The sequence below is a fragment of the Nuphar pumila genome, chromosome 7 (assembly GCF_984573655.1).
Source record: "Nuphar pumila chromosome 7, dmNupPumi1.hap1.1, whole genome shotgun sequence".
In the NCBI taxonomy this organism is placed as follows: domain Eukaryota; kingdom Viridiplantae; phylum Streptophyta; class Magnoliopsida; order Nymphaeales; family Nymphaeaceae; genus Nuphar; species Nuphar pumila.
This window is the reverse complement of record NC_143255.1, coordinates 27,365,887-27,379,562: the sequence shown is the minus strand read 5'-3', so window position 1 is coordinate 27,379,562 and position 13,676 is coordinate 27,365,887. Positions and strand designations below refer to the sequence as shown.

At 42.4% G+C, this 13,676-nt stretch overlaps 1 protein-coding gene across 1 annotated transcript; it reads right to left on the bottom strand.

The window, feature by feature from the left end:
* Nucleotides 1–11,425: 11,425 nt before the first annotated feature.
* On the bottom strand, nt 11,426–13,272 carry LOC149831639 (early light-induced protein 1, chloroplastic-like). The gene is made up of 3 exons (XM_090014036.1): nt 13,028–13,272; nt 12,003–12,077; nt 11,426–11,930 (listed from the first exon to the last, which is right to left on the bottom strand). Exons 1-3 carry the CDS (start codon nt 13,157–13,159, stop codon nt 11,586–11,588), a joined length of 552 nt encoding a protein of 183 aa, XP_089870162.1. The 5' UTR covers nt 13,160–13,272; the 3' UTR covers nt 11,426–11,585.
* Nucleotides 13,273–13,676: the final 404 nt, after the last annotated feature.

The following is a 13,676-nucleotide window of genomic DNA, read 5'->3' as shown; positions in this document are numbered from 1 at the left end:
CCAACACCCTTCCTATTGCAAAGTTTGATGCATCGGTATGGACTTCAAATGCCTTCCCAAAATCCGGCAGACGAAGGATGGATTCTGATGTTACCACCCTCTTCAACTTAATAAATGCCTCCTGGCATTCAGCAGACCAATCCCAGGTCTTATCTTTTCTAAGCAATTCAGTAAGCGCCACCGTCTTTTTAGAGTAACTCTTCATGAACTTACGATAGTAGTTCGTAAGGCCAAGGAACGACCGCGGCTCCGAGACCTTCTTTGGTTCTGGCCAGTCCGTAATAGCCTGAATCTTCCGTGGATCCATCTTTACTATGCCTTCTCCGATAATGTGCCCAAGGAAGTGAATTTCCTTCCTTGCGAACTCACATTTCTCCCGCTTGAGATAGAGTTCATTCTCCCGCAGTTTGGTTAGAACCATTTTCAAGTGCATCTTATGCTCCTCAAGAGATTGGCTATAAACCACAATATCATCAAGATACACTAGTACGAACAAATCAAGGTACTCTCGAAAGACATTGTTCATTAGAGTGCAAAAAGTTGCAGGAGCATTTGTTAGCCCAAAGGGCATTATGAGAAACTCAAAAGACACATACCGAGTCACACAGGTTGTCTTTGGTTCATCACCCTCGGCTATCCTGACTTGATAATATCCTGACCGCAAATCCATCTTTGAAAAGTACCGTGCCTTCCCCAAACGATCAAACAAATCTTCAACGTTAGGCACCAAATACTTATTTTTGATGGTTACCTTATTGAGAGCACGATAATCCACCCACATTCAAAGAAATCCATCTTGCTTTTTCTGGAAAAGCACAGGCACCCCATACGGTGCCTTGCTTGGCCTTAGCAATCCAGAATCTAGCAACTGATCAAGTTGCCGCCGCAACTCAACCAAATGCGGAGGAGGCATCTGAGATGGTGGAAGTGCCCCTGGAACCAGATCAATCGAGTGACCAATATCTCGCTTCTTGGGGAGCTTCTTTGGCAACTCATCCGGCATCACATCCGCATAGTCTCGCAGAAAATCGTTCAATTCTCATGATTGTTCTGTACTATTCGATCCACCATCTTCCATCAAAGTTGCAACATAGGTGGGAAGCCATTTTTGGATTCCATCCCTGAGTTGTAAAGCCGACACCAAGCCCACAACTGAATTTTCTTTCAAGCTCCGAACGAAACAAGGCATCTCCGTCCCTGTGATGAGGATGCTCTTTAAATGCGGCATAACAATGACCGCATTCCTTGCCAAGAATTCCATCCCCAATATAACTTGGAAATTGTCCAGTTGCATTGCCATCAGACTGCAACTACCAACCCATTCCCCAACTTGCAGTTGGACATGGGCAATGCCACAGATCTGCAACGCTTTGGTATTAACTCCCTTCACTCGACTTTCGTCCTTGGACAACGGCAAGCCGAACGCCTTCACTTCTTCTGCAGAAATAAAGTTATAGGTCATCCCAGTATCGACCATAGCCTTTACTGGTTTCCCATTAATCTTTGCCTCCACATAGATTAACTCATTCCGCACAATCTCCTTTCTCAACGTATTGAGAAGTTGGAGAGGATTCACACGGACTTGCTTTGTGGGTCCTTCCTCACCCACCAAAGCATTTAGTTTCTCTTTCTTTGGACAATCCCGAGCAAAGTGAGACCCTTCACAGATATAGCAGCCAAAAGTTTTCTTCCCGCCTTTATCCGTCTTTTTAAAACTCGCATCTTCTTTGGGCTTCTTTTCAAGCTTGCCCTTACCTTTGCCATTTTTCTTTGACTTGCCCTTGACATCTTGGTCATTCAAACCAGATAATGCCAACTTGTAGTCGACGAGCGCATCAGCCGCCGCTACTGTCGCCTGGAGATCTTTCACTCCATGTCTCCTTAACTCAGTCTGAGCCCAACCCTGCAGCCCAGACATGAAGTTGAAGAGTTTGTCCTCCTGAGACATATTCTTGACATCAAGCATGAGCGAAGAGAATTGCTTGACGTATTCCCGAACAGAACCAACCTGCTTTAAGTACCTCAAAGCATTCCTTGCCACCCATGCTGTATTGCTAGGCAGGAACTGCTCTTTCATTTTCCGAACAAGATCATCCCACAAAGCAATGGTTGGGCGACCAGTTTCCCCAGACTGAGTGTGCCACCAAAGTTTTGCATCCTCAGTCAAGTACATGCTGGTGATAGCAACCTTCTCAACATCCGGGGTTTTGATGCTCTTGAAGTAATGGTCCATATCCCACAAGAAGTTTTCCAACTCCTTGGCATTATGCACACCCGTAAATGCCTTAGGTTCTGACACTTTGATCTTTCTCATCTCAATGCCAACCAAATTACTAAGTAGCACCAATTTTAAAAGGCCTACCTCATCCCCCATAGACTTGACATCATTCTGAATCCTGGTAAGAAATGAAGTCTCCTCGTGAGACTTCTCGGATCTTTCATCCCAAGACCTCATGCAGACATCAAGTTCAGTAACTCGGGTCTCCAAAAGCTTCAACCGAGTGCCCCATGCATCCAGTCACTCCTCCAGGATTTCTATCCTTTCCGCAGTCTTATTCGACATGATAGGCAAACCTGACTCTGATACAAATTGTCACAAGCTCAAACTTCACCTTTGAAATTTGCCTTGCGCCGACACGAGATCGCCTCGACCTCGTTCAGCCTCACAGCAACGGAAGACTTTCTTTGACACAAGCCGAATGCAAAGAATGCCAACACTTGTATTATTCACATAAAATACAATCACACTGGTCTGGCTTGCATGCCTTGCATGCCTTGCAATGCCCAGACATTACATCTTTATAACTTTCAAGGGACATGCCTTTAATCATCATATCCTTTGGGTCGCACCCCTTAACGAACATAGGTGTCTTCTCACCCATTGCCACCAATAGTCACTTGGGTCACACCTCTTGGCGGGTGCAAGCGCCTCCTCGCCGCACGCCCCCAGCCGTTCTAATGTCGTGCCTCATTCCGCATGCCGCCTCGTAATCTGCGTTATGCACGCCACGCCTATCGCGCTGCGCAACCACGCGCGCCATGCATTATCGAAGAGAATGTCTTGACATAGTCGTGTATTGATCCTATATTTCAAGGCAGACAACAGGGAAATGATCGCAACAATCGAAGGGACAATCGAAGGAACGACCAAGGACAAAATGCTGGTCGGGGAAATCGGCAGAATCATGTCCGGCAAGATGGCCAAAATAATAATCAGAATTGGAATAACTTTCAAGATGGTAATTATCGTCGTCGTGACCGTCGCATCTGCCATGGGGATCATTGGCAAGATACATGTCCCAATAGAAACCGCGGTCAAGGGAATGAAGATAACCGCGCACCCCGAGTTGTGAATGTTGTTCAGGGTGAGGAAGAGGATCAACCTGCATAGGCGCCAACAGTTTGTGCAATGCAGATGATGAATGCAGTAAAGGTCACAACCAGTGTGGAACCGACAGTATGCAAATAATTGATGTGTTTGAAACTTTTGCTCAACGGAAGACTTACCAAGGCATTGGCAGACACGAGTGCCACACACAACTTTATCTCGCGTGAAGAAGCAGAACGGTTGGGATTACAGTGGGAGCAAAAAGAGAGCCGCATGAAAGTGGTTAATTAAGAGGCTAAAGTCATCTACGATGTCTCTTGAGATGTACCAATGCGGATCCACAACTAGTTAGGAAGGATCACGTTATTAGACGCACCCATGGATGATTTTAAAGTCATCCTCGGGATGGAATTCTTGAGAAGCTACAAGGCAGTGCCGATGCTCCACCTCAACGTTGTCAGCTTTGGGAGTGAGAGTCATCCCTGCATGGTTACTGCGATGACGGGGAAGCCTTGTGAGCGTTTGGTGTCTGCGCTCCAGTTGAAGAGAGGTATGAAAAGTGGTGACGAGACTTTTCTTGTCACAATCCGTGCTGCAGATGAGGTAGAAAAAGTCGCGGATGTCCCAGAGGCCTTAGCGCCAGTAGTGAAGGAGTTTGGTGATGTTATGCCCGGCGAGATGCCGAAGAAGCTACCTCCGAGGCGGGAGATAAATCATCAGATTGAATTAGTACCGGGTGCACGACCACCCGCAATTGCTCCTTATCGCATGGCAATTCCTAAGCTGCAGGAATTACGCAAACAACTGGATGATATGCTCGAAGCGGGGATCATCCAACCTTCCAAAGCTCCCTTTGGAGCGCCCGTGTTGTTTCAAGCAAAGCATGATGGGTCGAAGCGGTTGTGCGTCGACTACAGGGCACTAAACAATATGACAGTGAAGAATAAGTACCTGCTTCCTTTGATCACAGACTTGTTTGATCAACTTGGAAAGGCTAAGGTCTTCTTTAAGTTAGATTTAAGATCTGGCTACTGGCAAGTCAGAGTTGTAGAAGGTGATGAGCCAAAAACTACATGTGTAACGCGATATGGAGCGTTCAAATTTTTGGTCATGCCCTTTGGCTTGACGAACGCGCCTGCTACCTTTTCGACCCTAATGAATAAGATCTTCTACCCGCACCTCGACAAGTTTGTCGTCGTGTATTTGGATGACATAGTGGTGTATAGCGACTCGATGGAGCAGCATGTTCAACACCTTCAGATTGTGTTTCAGACTCTGAAGGACCATGAGCTATATGTCAAGCGAGAGAAGTGCATATTCGGCCAGAAGGAAGTCCATTTTCTGGGGCATATTGTGGGAGGAGGTACTCTCAAAATGGACCATAAGAAGATTGAAGTTATTCAAGCGTGGGAGCCGCCCTCTAAGGTTCCTGAGTTGCGCTCTTTCTTGGGGCTTGCAAATTATTATCGACGCGTCATCAAGAGATACTCTCAGATCGCGGCTGCGCTCACAGATCCGTTGAAGAAAGACAGACCATGGCTATGGTCTGATGCCTGCCAGAAGGCTTTTGATGGGTTGAAGCATGTCTTGACCGACGAACCAGTGCTAAAGTTGCCTGACTGTCAACAACCGTTTGAAGTACAGACCGATGCGTCTGACTTTGCTATTGGTGGGGTGTTGCTCCAAGAAGGACATCCTATCGCATTTGAAAGCCGAAAGTTGAACGCCGTTGAACGTCGATACACTGTGCACGAACGCGAGATGTTGGCGGTTGTGCATTGTCTCCGCACCTGGAGACACTATCTTTTGGGATGACAGTTTGTTGTGTGCACTGACAACGTTGCGACAAGCTACTTCCAAACTCAGAAGAAGCTAAGTCCAAGGCAAGCGCGTTGGCAAGATTTCTTGGCAGAATTTGATATGGTCCTCGAGTATAAGCCAGGCAGGACCAATGTTGTGGGCGACGCCTTGAGTCGAAAGGCGGAACTTGCAGCTTTGCTCGCTTGGGAGGGCAGTGTGAGCCAACCGATGAGCGATCTTCTTGTACAAGTGTGAGAAGCTTCGAAAAGTGACCCAATGGCTCAACAATTGATTGCATTGGTGAAGGAAGGAAAGACGCGGAGATTCTGGCTAGAGGACGGGTTGCTCCGCGCTGCGGGCGATCGTCTATATATTCCGTGATAAGATACCTTGAGGAGGCGCTTGATGCACGAGTGCCATGATACTACTTGGGCGGGTCACCCAGGACAACAGAGGACCTTGGCATTGTTGGAACGTGCATTTTACTGGCCGCAGATGCGCGATGACGTAGATGCCTATGTGCGGACTTGCTTGATTTGCCAACAAGACAAGCCCATCAATCAGAGACTCGGTGGACTACTAGAGCCCCTACCTGTGCCTAGTCGCCCGTGGGAGTGCATAACCATGGACTTCATTGTAAGCTTGCCGAAAGCACAAGGTTGCAGTTCGATTTATGTGGTTGTGGATTGGTTCTCGAAGTATGCTATCTTCGTGCCTGCCCCTACCACCTGCTCAGCCGCTGATACTGCAAAGTTATTCGTGCGAAACATAATTAAGCATTGGGGAATTCCAAAGAGCATCGTCAGTGATCGTGATGCACGCTTCACTGACAAGTTTTGGCGAGAAGTGTTTCGCTTAATGGGGACGAACTTGCATTTCAGCACAAGTTTCCACCCCCAAACCGACGGACAGAGAAAGAGAATAAACGACATGCTGGAGGAATACCTGCGGCACTTTGTTAGTGCCAACCAAAGGGATTGGGTTGATTTACTTGATGCGGCTCAATTTTGCTACAACCTTCAAAAGAGCGAGTCATCCGGCCATAGTCCATTTGAAGTCACAACTGGACAACAGTCGCAGACTCCACACTCCCTTGCTGCACGAGGGCGTGGAAAAGCACCTTATGCATACCAATTTGTCAAGAACTGGCAAGATCAGACAGAGTTGGCGAAGGCATATCTAAACAAGGCAACCAAGCGCATGAAGAAATGGGTAGATGAGAAGCGTCGCCCAGCAGAATTTCAAGTTGGAGACAAAGTGTTGGCCAAGCTCTTTCCTGACCGCACAACTATCTTTCGGGGCCACCACCGAGGCCTTATTCGCAAGTATGATGGTCCCTTCACCATTATCAAACGTGTGGGAAACTTGGCGTACCGGCTGGACTTGCCAGCAAACTTTCAAGTGCACCCGGTATTCCATATATGCAACCTGAAGCCATTCCACGAAGATGAAGGAGATCCTCAACGGAGCATGCCTCAACGTGCCCGATCTCGCAGCGAGCTCCTTCAACAGTTAGTGTGCCAGACAGAGATCCAGATATCATCCTCAACCATTCCAACAACTATCTAGGGGAAGTCAAAAAGTACTTAGTGCAGTGGAAGAGATTGCCAAAATGTGAAGCCACCTGGGAGAAAGCCAGCAGCATGTTTCAGCATCGACAGCTTGTAGAAGGCTACCATGAACAATTGGCGTCGAGGACGGCGCCAACTTAGGCGGAGGAGCGTGTTCCGGACCGCCATGTTTTTCACCTTTTTGCTCTGATGTATATACCTCTTTGGCACTCTAGAGTGCCCCACAAGGCCTTACGGCCTAAGCACCCCGTGTATTCGAACCCTCTCTTCCCCTCTTGATGTATTTTGCTTTCAAGTATCTATAAAGAAGTTTTTTTCATCTCTCTCTCTCTTTGTGCTTGTGCATACGCGTACTCTTGCTTCCGCTCGTGCGCGTGTGTTGTGCGTTGCTTGTGCGCTTAAAAGGCCTGCCTTCGGTGTGTGTGATTGCCCGAAGCTACGTCATTGAATTCATTCATCAAACCCATTTTTCACTATTATCCTCGGTTTCTTTGGACTTGAGACGATCATGGACGTGAGTGACATGCTCTTGATGTTGAACTTCATTCTCTTGATCGGTGAATCAAAGACGAGTTGATGCAGTCGCACCGCATTGCCAAACACCCCTTTGCAGCCACTACTTGAGCAGTCCATGGCTGCGTGCCATGCATAACCACTTTTGCTCGAATCTTCATCAAGGTTTGCTGTGTGCAATCTTGATATAACACATGCCCATGATCGTATAATTGGTCCTTAGGCTTGTGCATTATTAATTGCACATAAACGACCCTTGGAGAGGTTCTTGGCGCACGGTCTTGTGAGTGTTCACGGGCGTGTGACCGGCCAGGGAAAATACTTGATTTACACTACAGCTATATATAATTTGTACTCATGCATTTTTGCTGGAATTTTATAAGTAGTTTAAGGAATGTATAAGAACCTACATGTCCAAAATTGATGTCGATCTGAGATATGTAACCTGGGTTTGCATGCCATGATTAGAACTTGTAAAAACTAGCAATTGGTTAGACGAAACCCCTTCTTTGCCTATTCTTTTGTTTAGGCCACTCTTGTAAGATTGGATCATCTTGCAAATTTCCTGAGGACACCAAGATCTAGGGCCCCAGTGCAAGAAAATCGGTCATTTTGGCCTTTCTTTACATTCACATTTTGCACTTCCTACACTTGAGCAGTACAATATGCACAACCCTACAAGCCCAAATCAAGATTCATCTACACGGGATCAATCAGATGCCATTGTGTTTTTTTATTTATGCAGGTTGACAACATCTCAAGATACATAACAAAAGGTCCTGCATAACCGTTCATGATCTATAAAATTTAAACGCCAGGCATTTTGCAACACACATGGAACTATGTGTATCTAAAGGCATCATTATCGTCTAGACCAAAGTTTTAAGTATGACATGATTCCAAGCTCTCATTACATGATTGAGGGCACACATCTTCAAACAAGTTTGGAGAACAAAGTTGATAAATGAACAATGTAATCAAATCATATATAAAACTATAAATTTACCGTCTAAATATTCAAGCCTCAAACTTTCCAATTGAGAGAGTGATGCAAGGAAATCATGGTCGTTCCTCATACCCCTCAGAATCGCAGATTGATACTATAAGTAGATTATTTAAGGAAAGCTAAAAATTCAGGAAATTAAATTGAGAAAATAAGAAATAATTGAAATCCAAAGAAAATTAGCAAATAAATGATTCTTGACTTTAAACTTCCTTAATTCTGTCAACTACATATAGATGTAAAAAAATTATATATTAAATGACTCAAAATTCCTATTTTGCTAAACATCTAATTGTGATAATGTTATAATTTGACTAAACTTCCAAATTTAGATGTGGACCAATTGTATAGATCCAATAATTATTACAAAATCTCAAATAAGAACAAAAATCAAACTAAGAAATGGATCCAAAATGATCCCATAGGTCTCTCTCTCTCTCTGGGTTGAATAAGACTCATCAGCGAGTTTGTCTTAGCATACTTTTTCAAATTCTTTTTCATCGTGTAAGTTGTGGGTCTATAAATCATAGTCACAAAATATTGGCATTGTTTTTCGAAAGTCTCAATATTTTTGTCAGGAAATTTTCAAAAACTAACATAATCCCGAAAAAATGATATTTTCAAAAGATGTTTTGATTTTGAAAATATCATGTACCTATCATGATATTATTGAGTTGTTAATGAAATATTTATCTTTTTATATATTTGTATATTTTAATGTTGTTCTTATTTATGCACTTTCTTACATATTTTTAACATTTAAATATACTGATATTTCTCTAAAACTTTTATGAGAAAAGCAAATTTTTTAATTTATTGCAAGATTTTCACTTGCCGAGAAATTCCCGCTTCTGATGAAATTGGTGTTTTCTAGATCCATATGTCTTCTAGGTTCCCACATTTCTGTGATGAGTATTGCTCGTGAGCATGCAAGGATTAGATTTCACCGATTCATGGTAGACCCTGAAAAGGTGATTTTAGATCCTATACAAATCCAAAACTCTTTTTGGAAGTTTGAGTTAGATTTGGATCCAAATTTAGACATGTTTTCAAGAATAGGAATATACTTTTGGGCCAAGGTCTGACCGAATGAGGGCATAAAAGATGCCTACTGGAATATTATTTGGGTTCACCTGAACCCAACCCAAATAATATGGGAGTTGGGTTTGGGTTATGATTTTGTTGAATATCTAACTCCACCTTGAATTTTAATGAAAGTACCCTTAAATTATAAGGATCTGGTACGTTTGGGATTTCATTTTCTTAACCCAATAAAACCAGGGATTTTTGAAATGGGTTTAAAAGTAGACCCAGATCCAACTCAAACATCATAAGGATGGTTAGCATGCAGGGAAGTCATGCATGTGTTGGCAATAAGGGTAAGACAGTAATTATGAATTATGTGAGCTTAAACTAACTTTAAATAAGATAAAAATGATTTGACTTATAAAGTAAGGGTCAAACAGTAATTGTGATGAAGCATGAGGAGTAGCCCTAACAAGCAGTTCAATTGCTAAAAGGGTAACTAGTAACTTCCAAACAATGGTTAGATTTAACTCAAGGACCAACTAACAGGATTGCAATGGGGGACATTTGATAAACTGTGACAAACTTTTGGTGCATAATTGAAAACCCTTAAAAGTTTGGTATGCACATGAATTAGACCCAAAAGTTTGAGGTGTATTTGAAAATTTCTCAAAAGGAAAAGTGAAGGTACATAAGGCTGTCAATGGATCGGGTTTGTGTCCAGATTCTGAGCTGATACTAATCCACATTTTCAGGGCATAAAAATGCAGCCCTGAATATGGTTTGGGTTTGGGTTGTAAACGGGGTGTTATCAACACTTTATTAAAACAGGTGCCTTTCAATAAAACTTTGAAAAAGAATTGAAACTCTATTTAAAAAAAAAAAAAAATCAACAAGAATATATTTGTCAGTTTAAACAAGAGAATTCAGCTATGGAGAATTGAATGTTGAATTCTTACATGATTTGTAGTAAAATAGCAACCAAACTAGGAGTATAACCAGATCGGGTGTGCTTCGCCCACTTGGATTCAGGTCGAGTCTTATTCGACGTCTATACTACTTACAAAAGAAGAATGCAGGGCATGGGTGAACAAAAGTATTGGACGATCATAACAAATTAGAAATGACTGAGTTCTTTGTAGTGGCTTGTATGTACTTTATTGATTTGTTTTAGTTTTTTTTTCTCTAGAACTGGATAGGTTTTAAAATTACAAAGAGAAAAAGAGAGGGAGATAAGGATGGATACCCATTTCCTATCTTATTACGTTTCTGAGAGAGAGAGAGAGAGAGAGAGAGAGAGAGAGAGAGAGAGAGAGAGAGAGAGAGTTCTTGTGAACCTTTCATTGTTTGATGACATGTCTTTCTTCTGACCGAAGGTTCTCTACCTGTGTTTTTTGTTTTTCTCTCTCTTTTTTTATTTTAGTTTTTTTGCAGTTATGGTTGAAGGAATTTTCTATTCTTATTTTCTTTTTGAAAGTCTAGCGGGGGTTAAGGAAACCCCTACCTGTTATACAACGATACCATTGGGAATTCTTACTTGCAATGTCTCAACACAAGGTGATGTATACTAGCTGCTCCTACCAGACAAGCCATGCCTCTGTTGGTGTCGAAGAAATTTCTTTTCTACATGTGGAGCTAGCTTAGCCACAAATATGGCAAGATCGATTTATGAAAATGTCATCATATTATCGTGAGATATTAGCTGAAAGTTTAAAATCGCAATTTCTTGCAAGATTTTCAAAATATTGCGAGATTTATGAAAAACATAAATACCATGATTTAAACGCGATATTGATGTTTTAAATGGGTATTTATCGTAAAAAAAACCCGTTGTATTTTTATTTTTATATATTACTATCTACAGTGCAATCTAATTGGAACATCATATATATTACTATCTACAATATGTTCAATATGAGTGAAACATCATAGCTGCAAGTTGTTTCCACTCAATCTAATCTCATAGATTCTCATAGATGTGTTCAACATGTTTAGTTTGCTATGAAATAAACCTTGGATTATGTTATTTTATCATAAAAAAATAACTTTGATTTTTGAAGCTTTTAAAAAACTTGCTTACATGCTGCAAATACATGATTCTATTTTTTAAGATCACATATGGAGAGGCTAGATCGATAAAAATATTGAAAAAAAGTTGAAAAAAAAAGGGTGTCTTCTTCTAAATTGCATGTAAACCGACTATATATATATATATACTTCATCAATTTTTGACCAGCCAACTGAAGGGCCCACAACCTTTGGGGAATTTGTGGCTCATTACAACCCAAGAAATGACGTGCTTGTTTAATAATAAAAAATTTGATGTGTTTGACTTTTGACCACACTACACAAGGGCACCACCCTTGAGGTACTCGGTGAAGACCAAGGCCACCAGACCAAGCATGGCGAACCTCCCATTCCATATCTCAGCATCGGAAGTCATCAGCCCGCCCGACTTCGCCTGCGCCGAGACACCCTTGAACATGGGCACGAGCGAGGCCAACGAGAGCAGCATGGTAGTCCCGGCGAACCACCAAAGGCCTCCACTAGCCAACTGGGAGACCAAGTCATCACCTTTGGTCAACTCAACCGCCATGGCTGCGACAAAGCCCACCATGGCAAGCCTACCGTTGATCCTCTCCGGTGCAGGCCCGCTGAATGCCAGCACGTCCGAGAACTTGGTGCTGACCTGTCAGGATCGAGATGAGTCAGCATGTGATGCAACGAGATGGTTATTACGTGTAAGGACACAATTGGTTACCTTTACTTTTGGTGGGGCTGGGGTGGGTGATGTCACTGGTGCCGGTGAGGGTGCTTGCCGTTTCTCTGGGCGGTCCTGTCAGTGTAGGGAAAAAACCAAGGAGTTAATGAAATATTGCCATGGAAAATTTTCCAATTTTGTCAAGATATGCTTCTCAAACGTAATGGAACTTCCGTTCTCAGCTCATCTTGATTTTCTGGATCATGGATGATGCAAAATAGTGTTTGGCGGGAAGTTGGGATATTATTCCATTGAGAAGCAAATTATAATATCTCCGATTTTAAAAAAAAGGTAGATATCATAGTGATAAAAGTAAAAAAATGGCAAAATCTTGGCAGCCAAAGACTCGCGAAAACTAATTTTTTTATTATAAATCTTGCATTTTAATTTCTGGCAAAATGTCAGCAATAAAAAATAAATTAAAAATATAAAAAACACCCAGTTTTTTATGATAAATAGCCAATAAAAACATAAATATCATGATTAAAATAAGATATTTATGCTTCTGACAAAAAAAATCATGAGAAATTGAAAATATCGCTGGAAATTGCCGTTTTAAACTTTTAGGTAATTTCTCACAAGATTTTTCCATAAATCTTGTGATATTTGTCGCTATGTTAGAAATGCTTCATTGAGTTGGATTATTGGGGAATTTTTTTTCATAAAATTTGTATAGATAAAGTTTAATCGTGGAAAAAAAATGGTTGTACTCCCCCACACCAGACTTTTTTCTATATAAAAAGTGGAGATGACAAGTTTTTTTTTTGGGGGGAGAAAACTTTCTCCTCTTTAGGATTTACGTGACAAACATCACGATAGACTAAAAACATAAAGAAAACACAATATTTTTACAAAGTCTCTATTGCAATGCCAGGCGTTGAAACTCCTCCAAGACACATACTTGAGCAACTTCAGAAGTAGGAAAAATCAAGTCTATTCTCTAGTTTTCCCAACACCTAATATCCAAACACCGTCTCAACCGCTGCATGAGAGTTTGCTTTCGACATGCAGGATATGGAACTCACCTCAAGTGAAGATCGAACGGTGAAGATGGCGAGCCTCTGACGTGGGAGACACGTGGCATGAGATCTCCATTTTCCGCCAATACGAGGCCTCGTCGGTGCCAAGGTGGACTGCAGTACAGTTGAGGTGGCCATATGACTGTCTTGGCTACCCAAAGAGGCAAGGGAGAAGGAGAGGAGTTCAAAGTCCACGGCCTGAGAGACAGAGAGTGTTTGGGATTCAGGGAGTTACAACGATTAATAGTGAGTTGGGAGTTGGTGATGGATGTGTTTATATAGAGGGGAGCTAGGACTCCAAGTAGAGGCCTGGCATGGGGAAACGTCATCTTTTAATCCCGACCTTACACGTGGCAGAATTTGGTTTGGTCCTGTTTCATGGGCCTCGTGGCCTTTAAGAAAGCCACAAGTTCGATTTAGTACGAGGACGCCGAGAAGTTTCGAGATTAGGGAAATTTTCAAATAACCGCCAAACATTCCCTTTGAATTCAGGTGTACATCAAACTTTTGAAAGCTTTCAATTACCCACCTAAGGTTTTGCCTTTTTTTTTTTTTTAGATTTATAACCCGAAGAAATGGCACCCGGCACGAAGACCTGATCGCGTAAGCTCAGCCTGCTATGCCTACGGTGGTCGTGCCGGCAGCATAAAACTTT

What these genes read in the sequence shown, in the direction of transcription:
- LOC149831639 (XM_090014036.1), bottom strand. Translation starts at nt 13,159, where the DNA reads ATGGCCACCTCAACTGTACTGCAGTCCACCTTGGCACCGACGAGGCCT. An exon ending in CCGTTCGATCTTCACTTGAG is followed by an intron (nt 12,078 to 13,027) that starts GTGAGTTCCATA and finishes CTACACTGACAG; the next exon opens with GACCGCCCAGAGAAACGGCA. An exon ending in CAGCCCCACCAAAAGTAAAG is followed by an intron (nt 11,931 to 12,002) that starts GTAACCAATTGT and finishes CGATCCTGACAG; the next exon opens with GTCAGCACCAAGTTCTCGGA.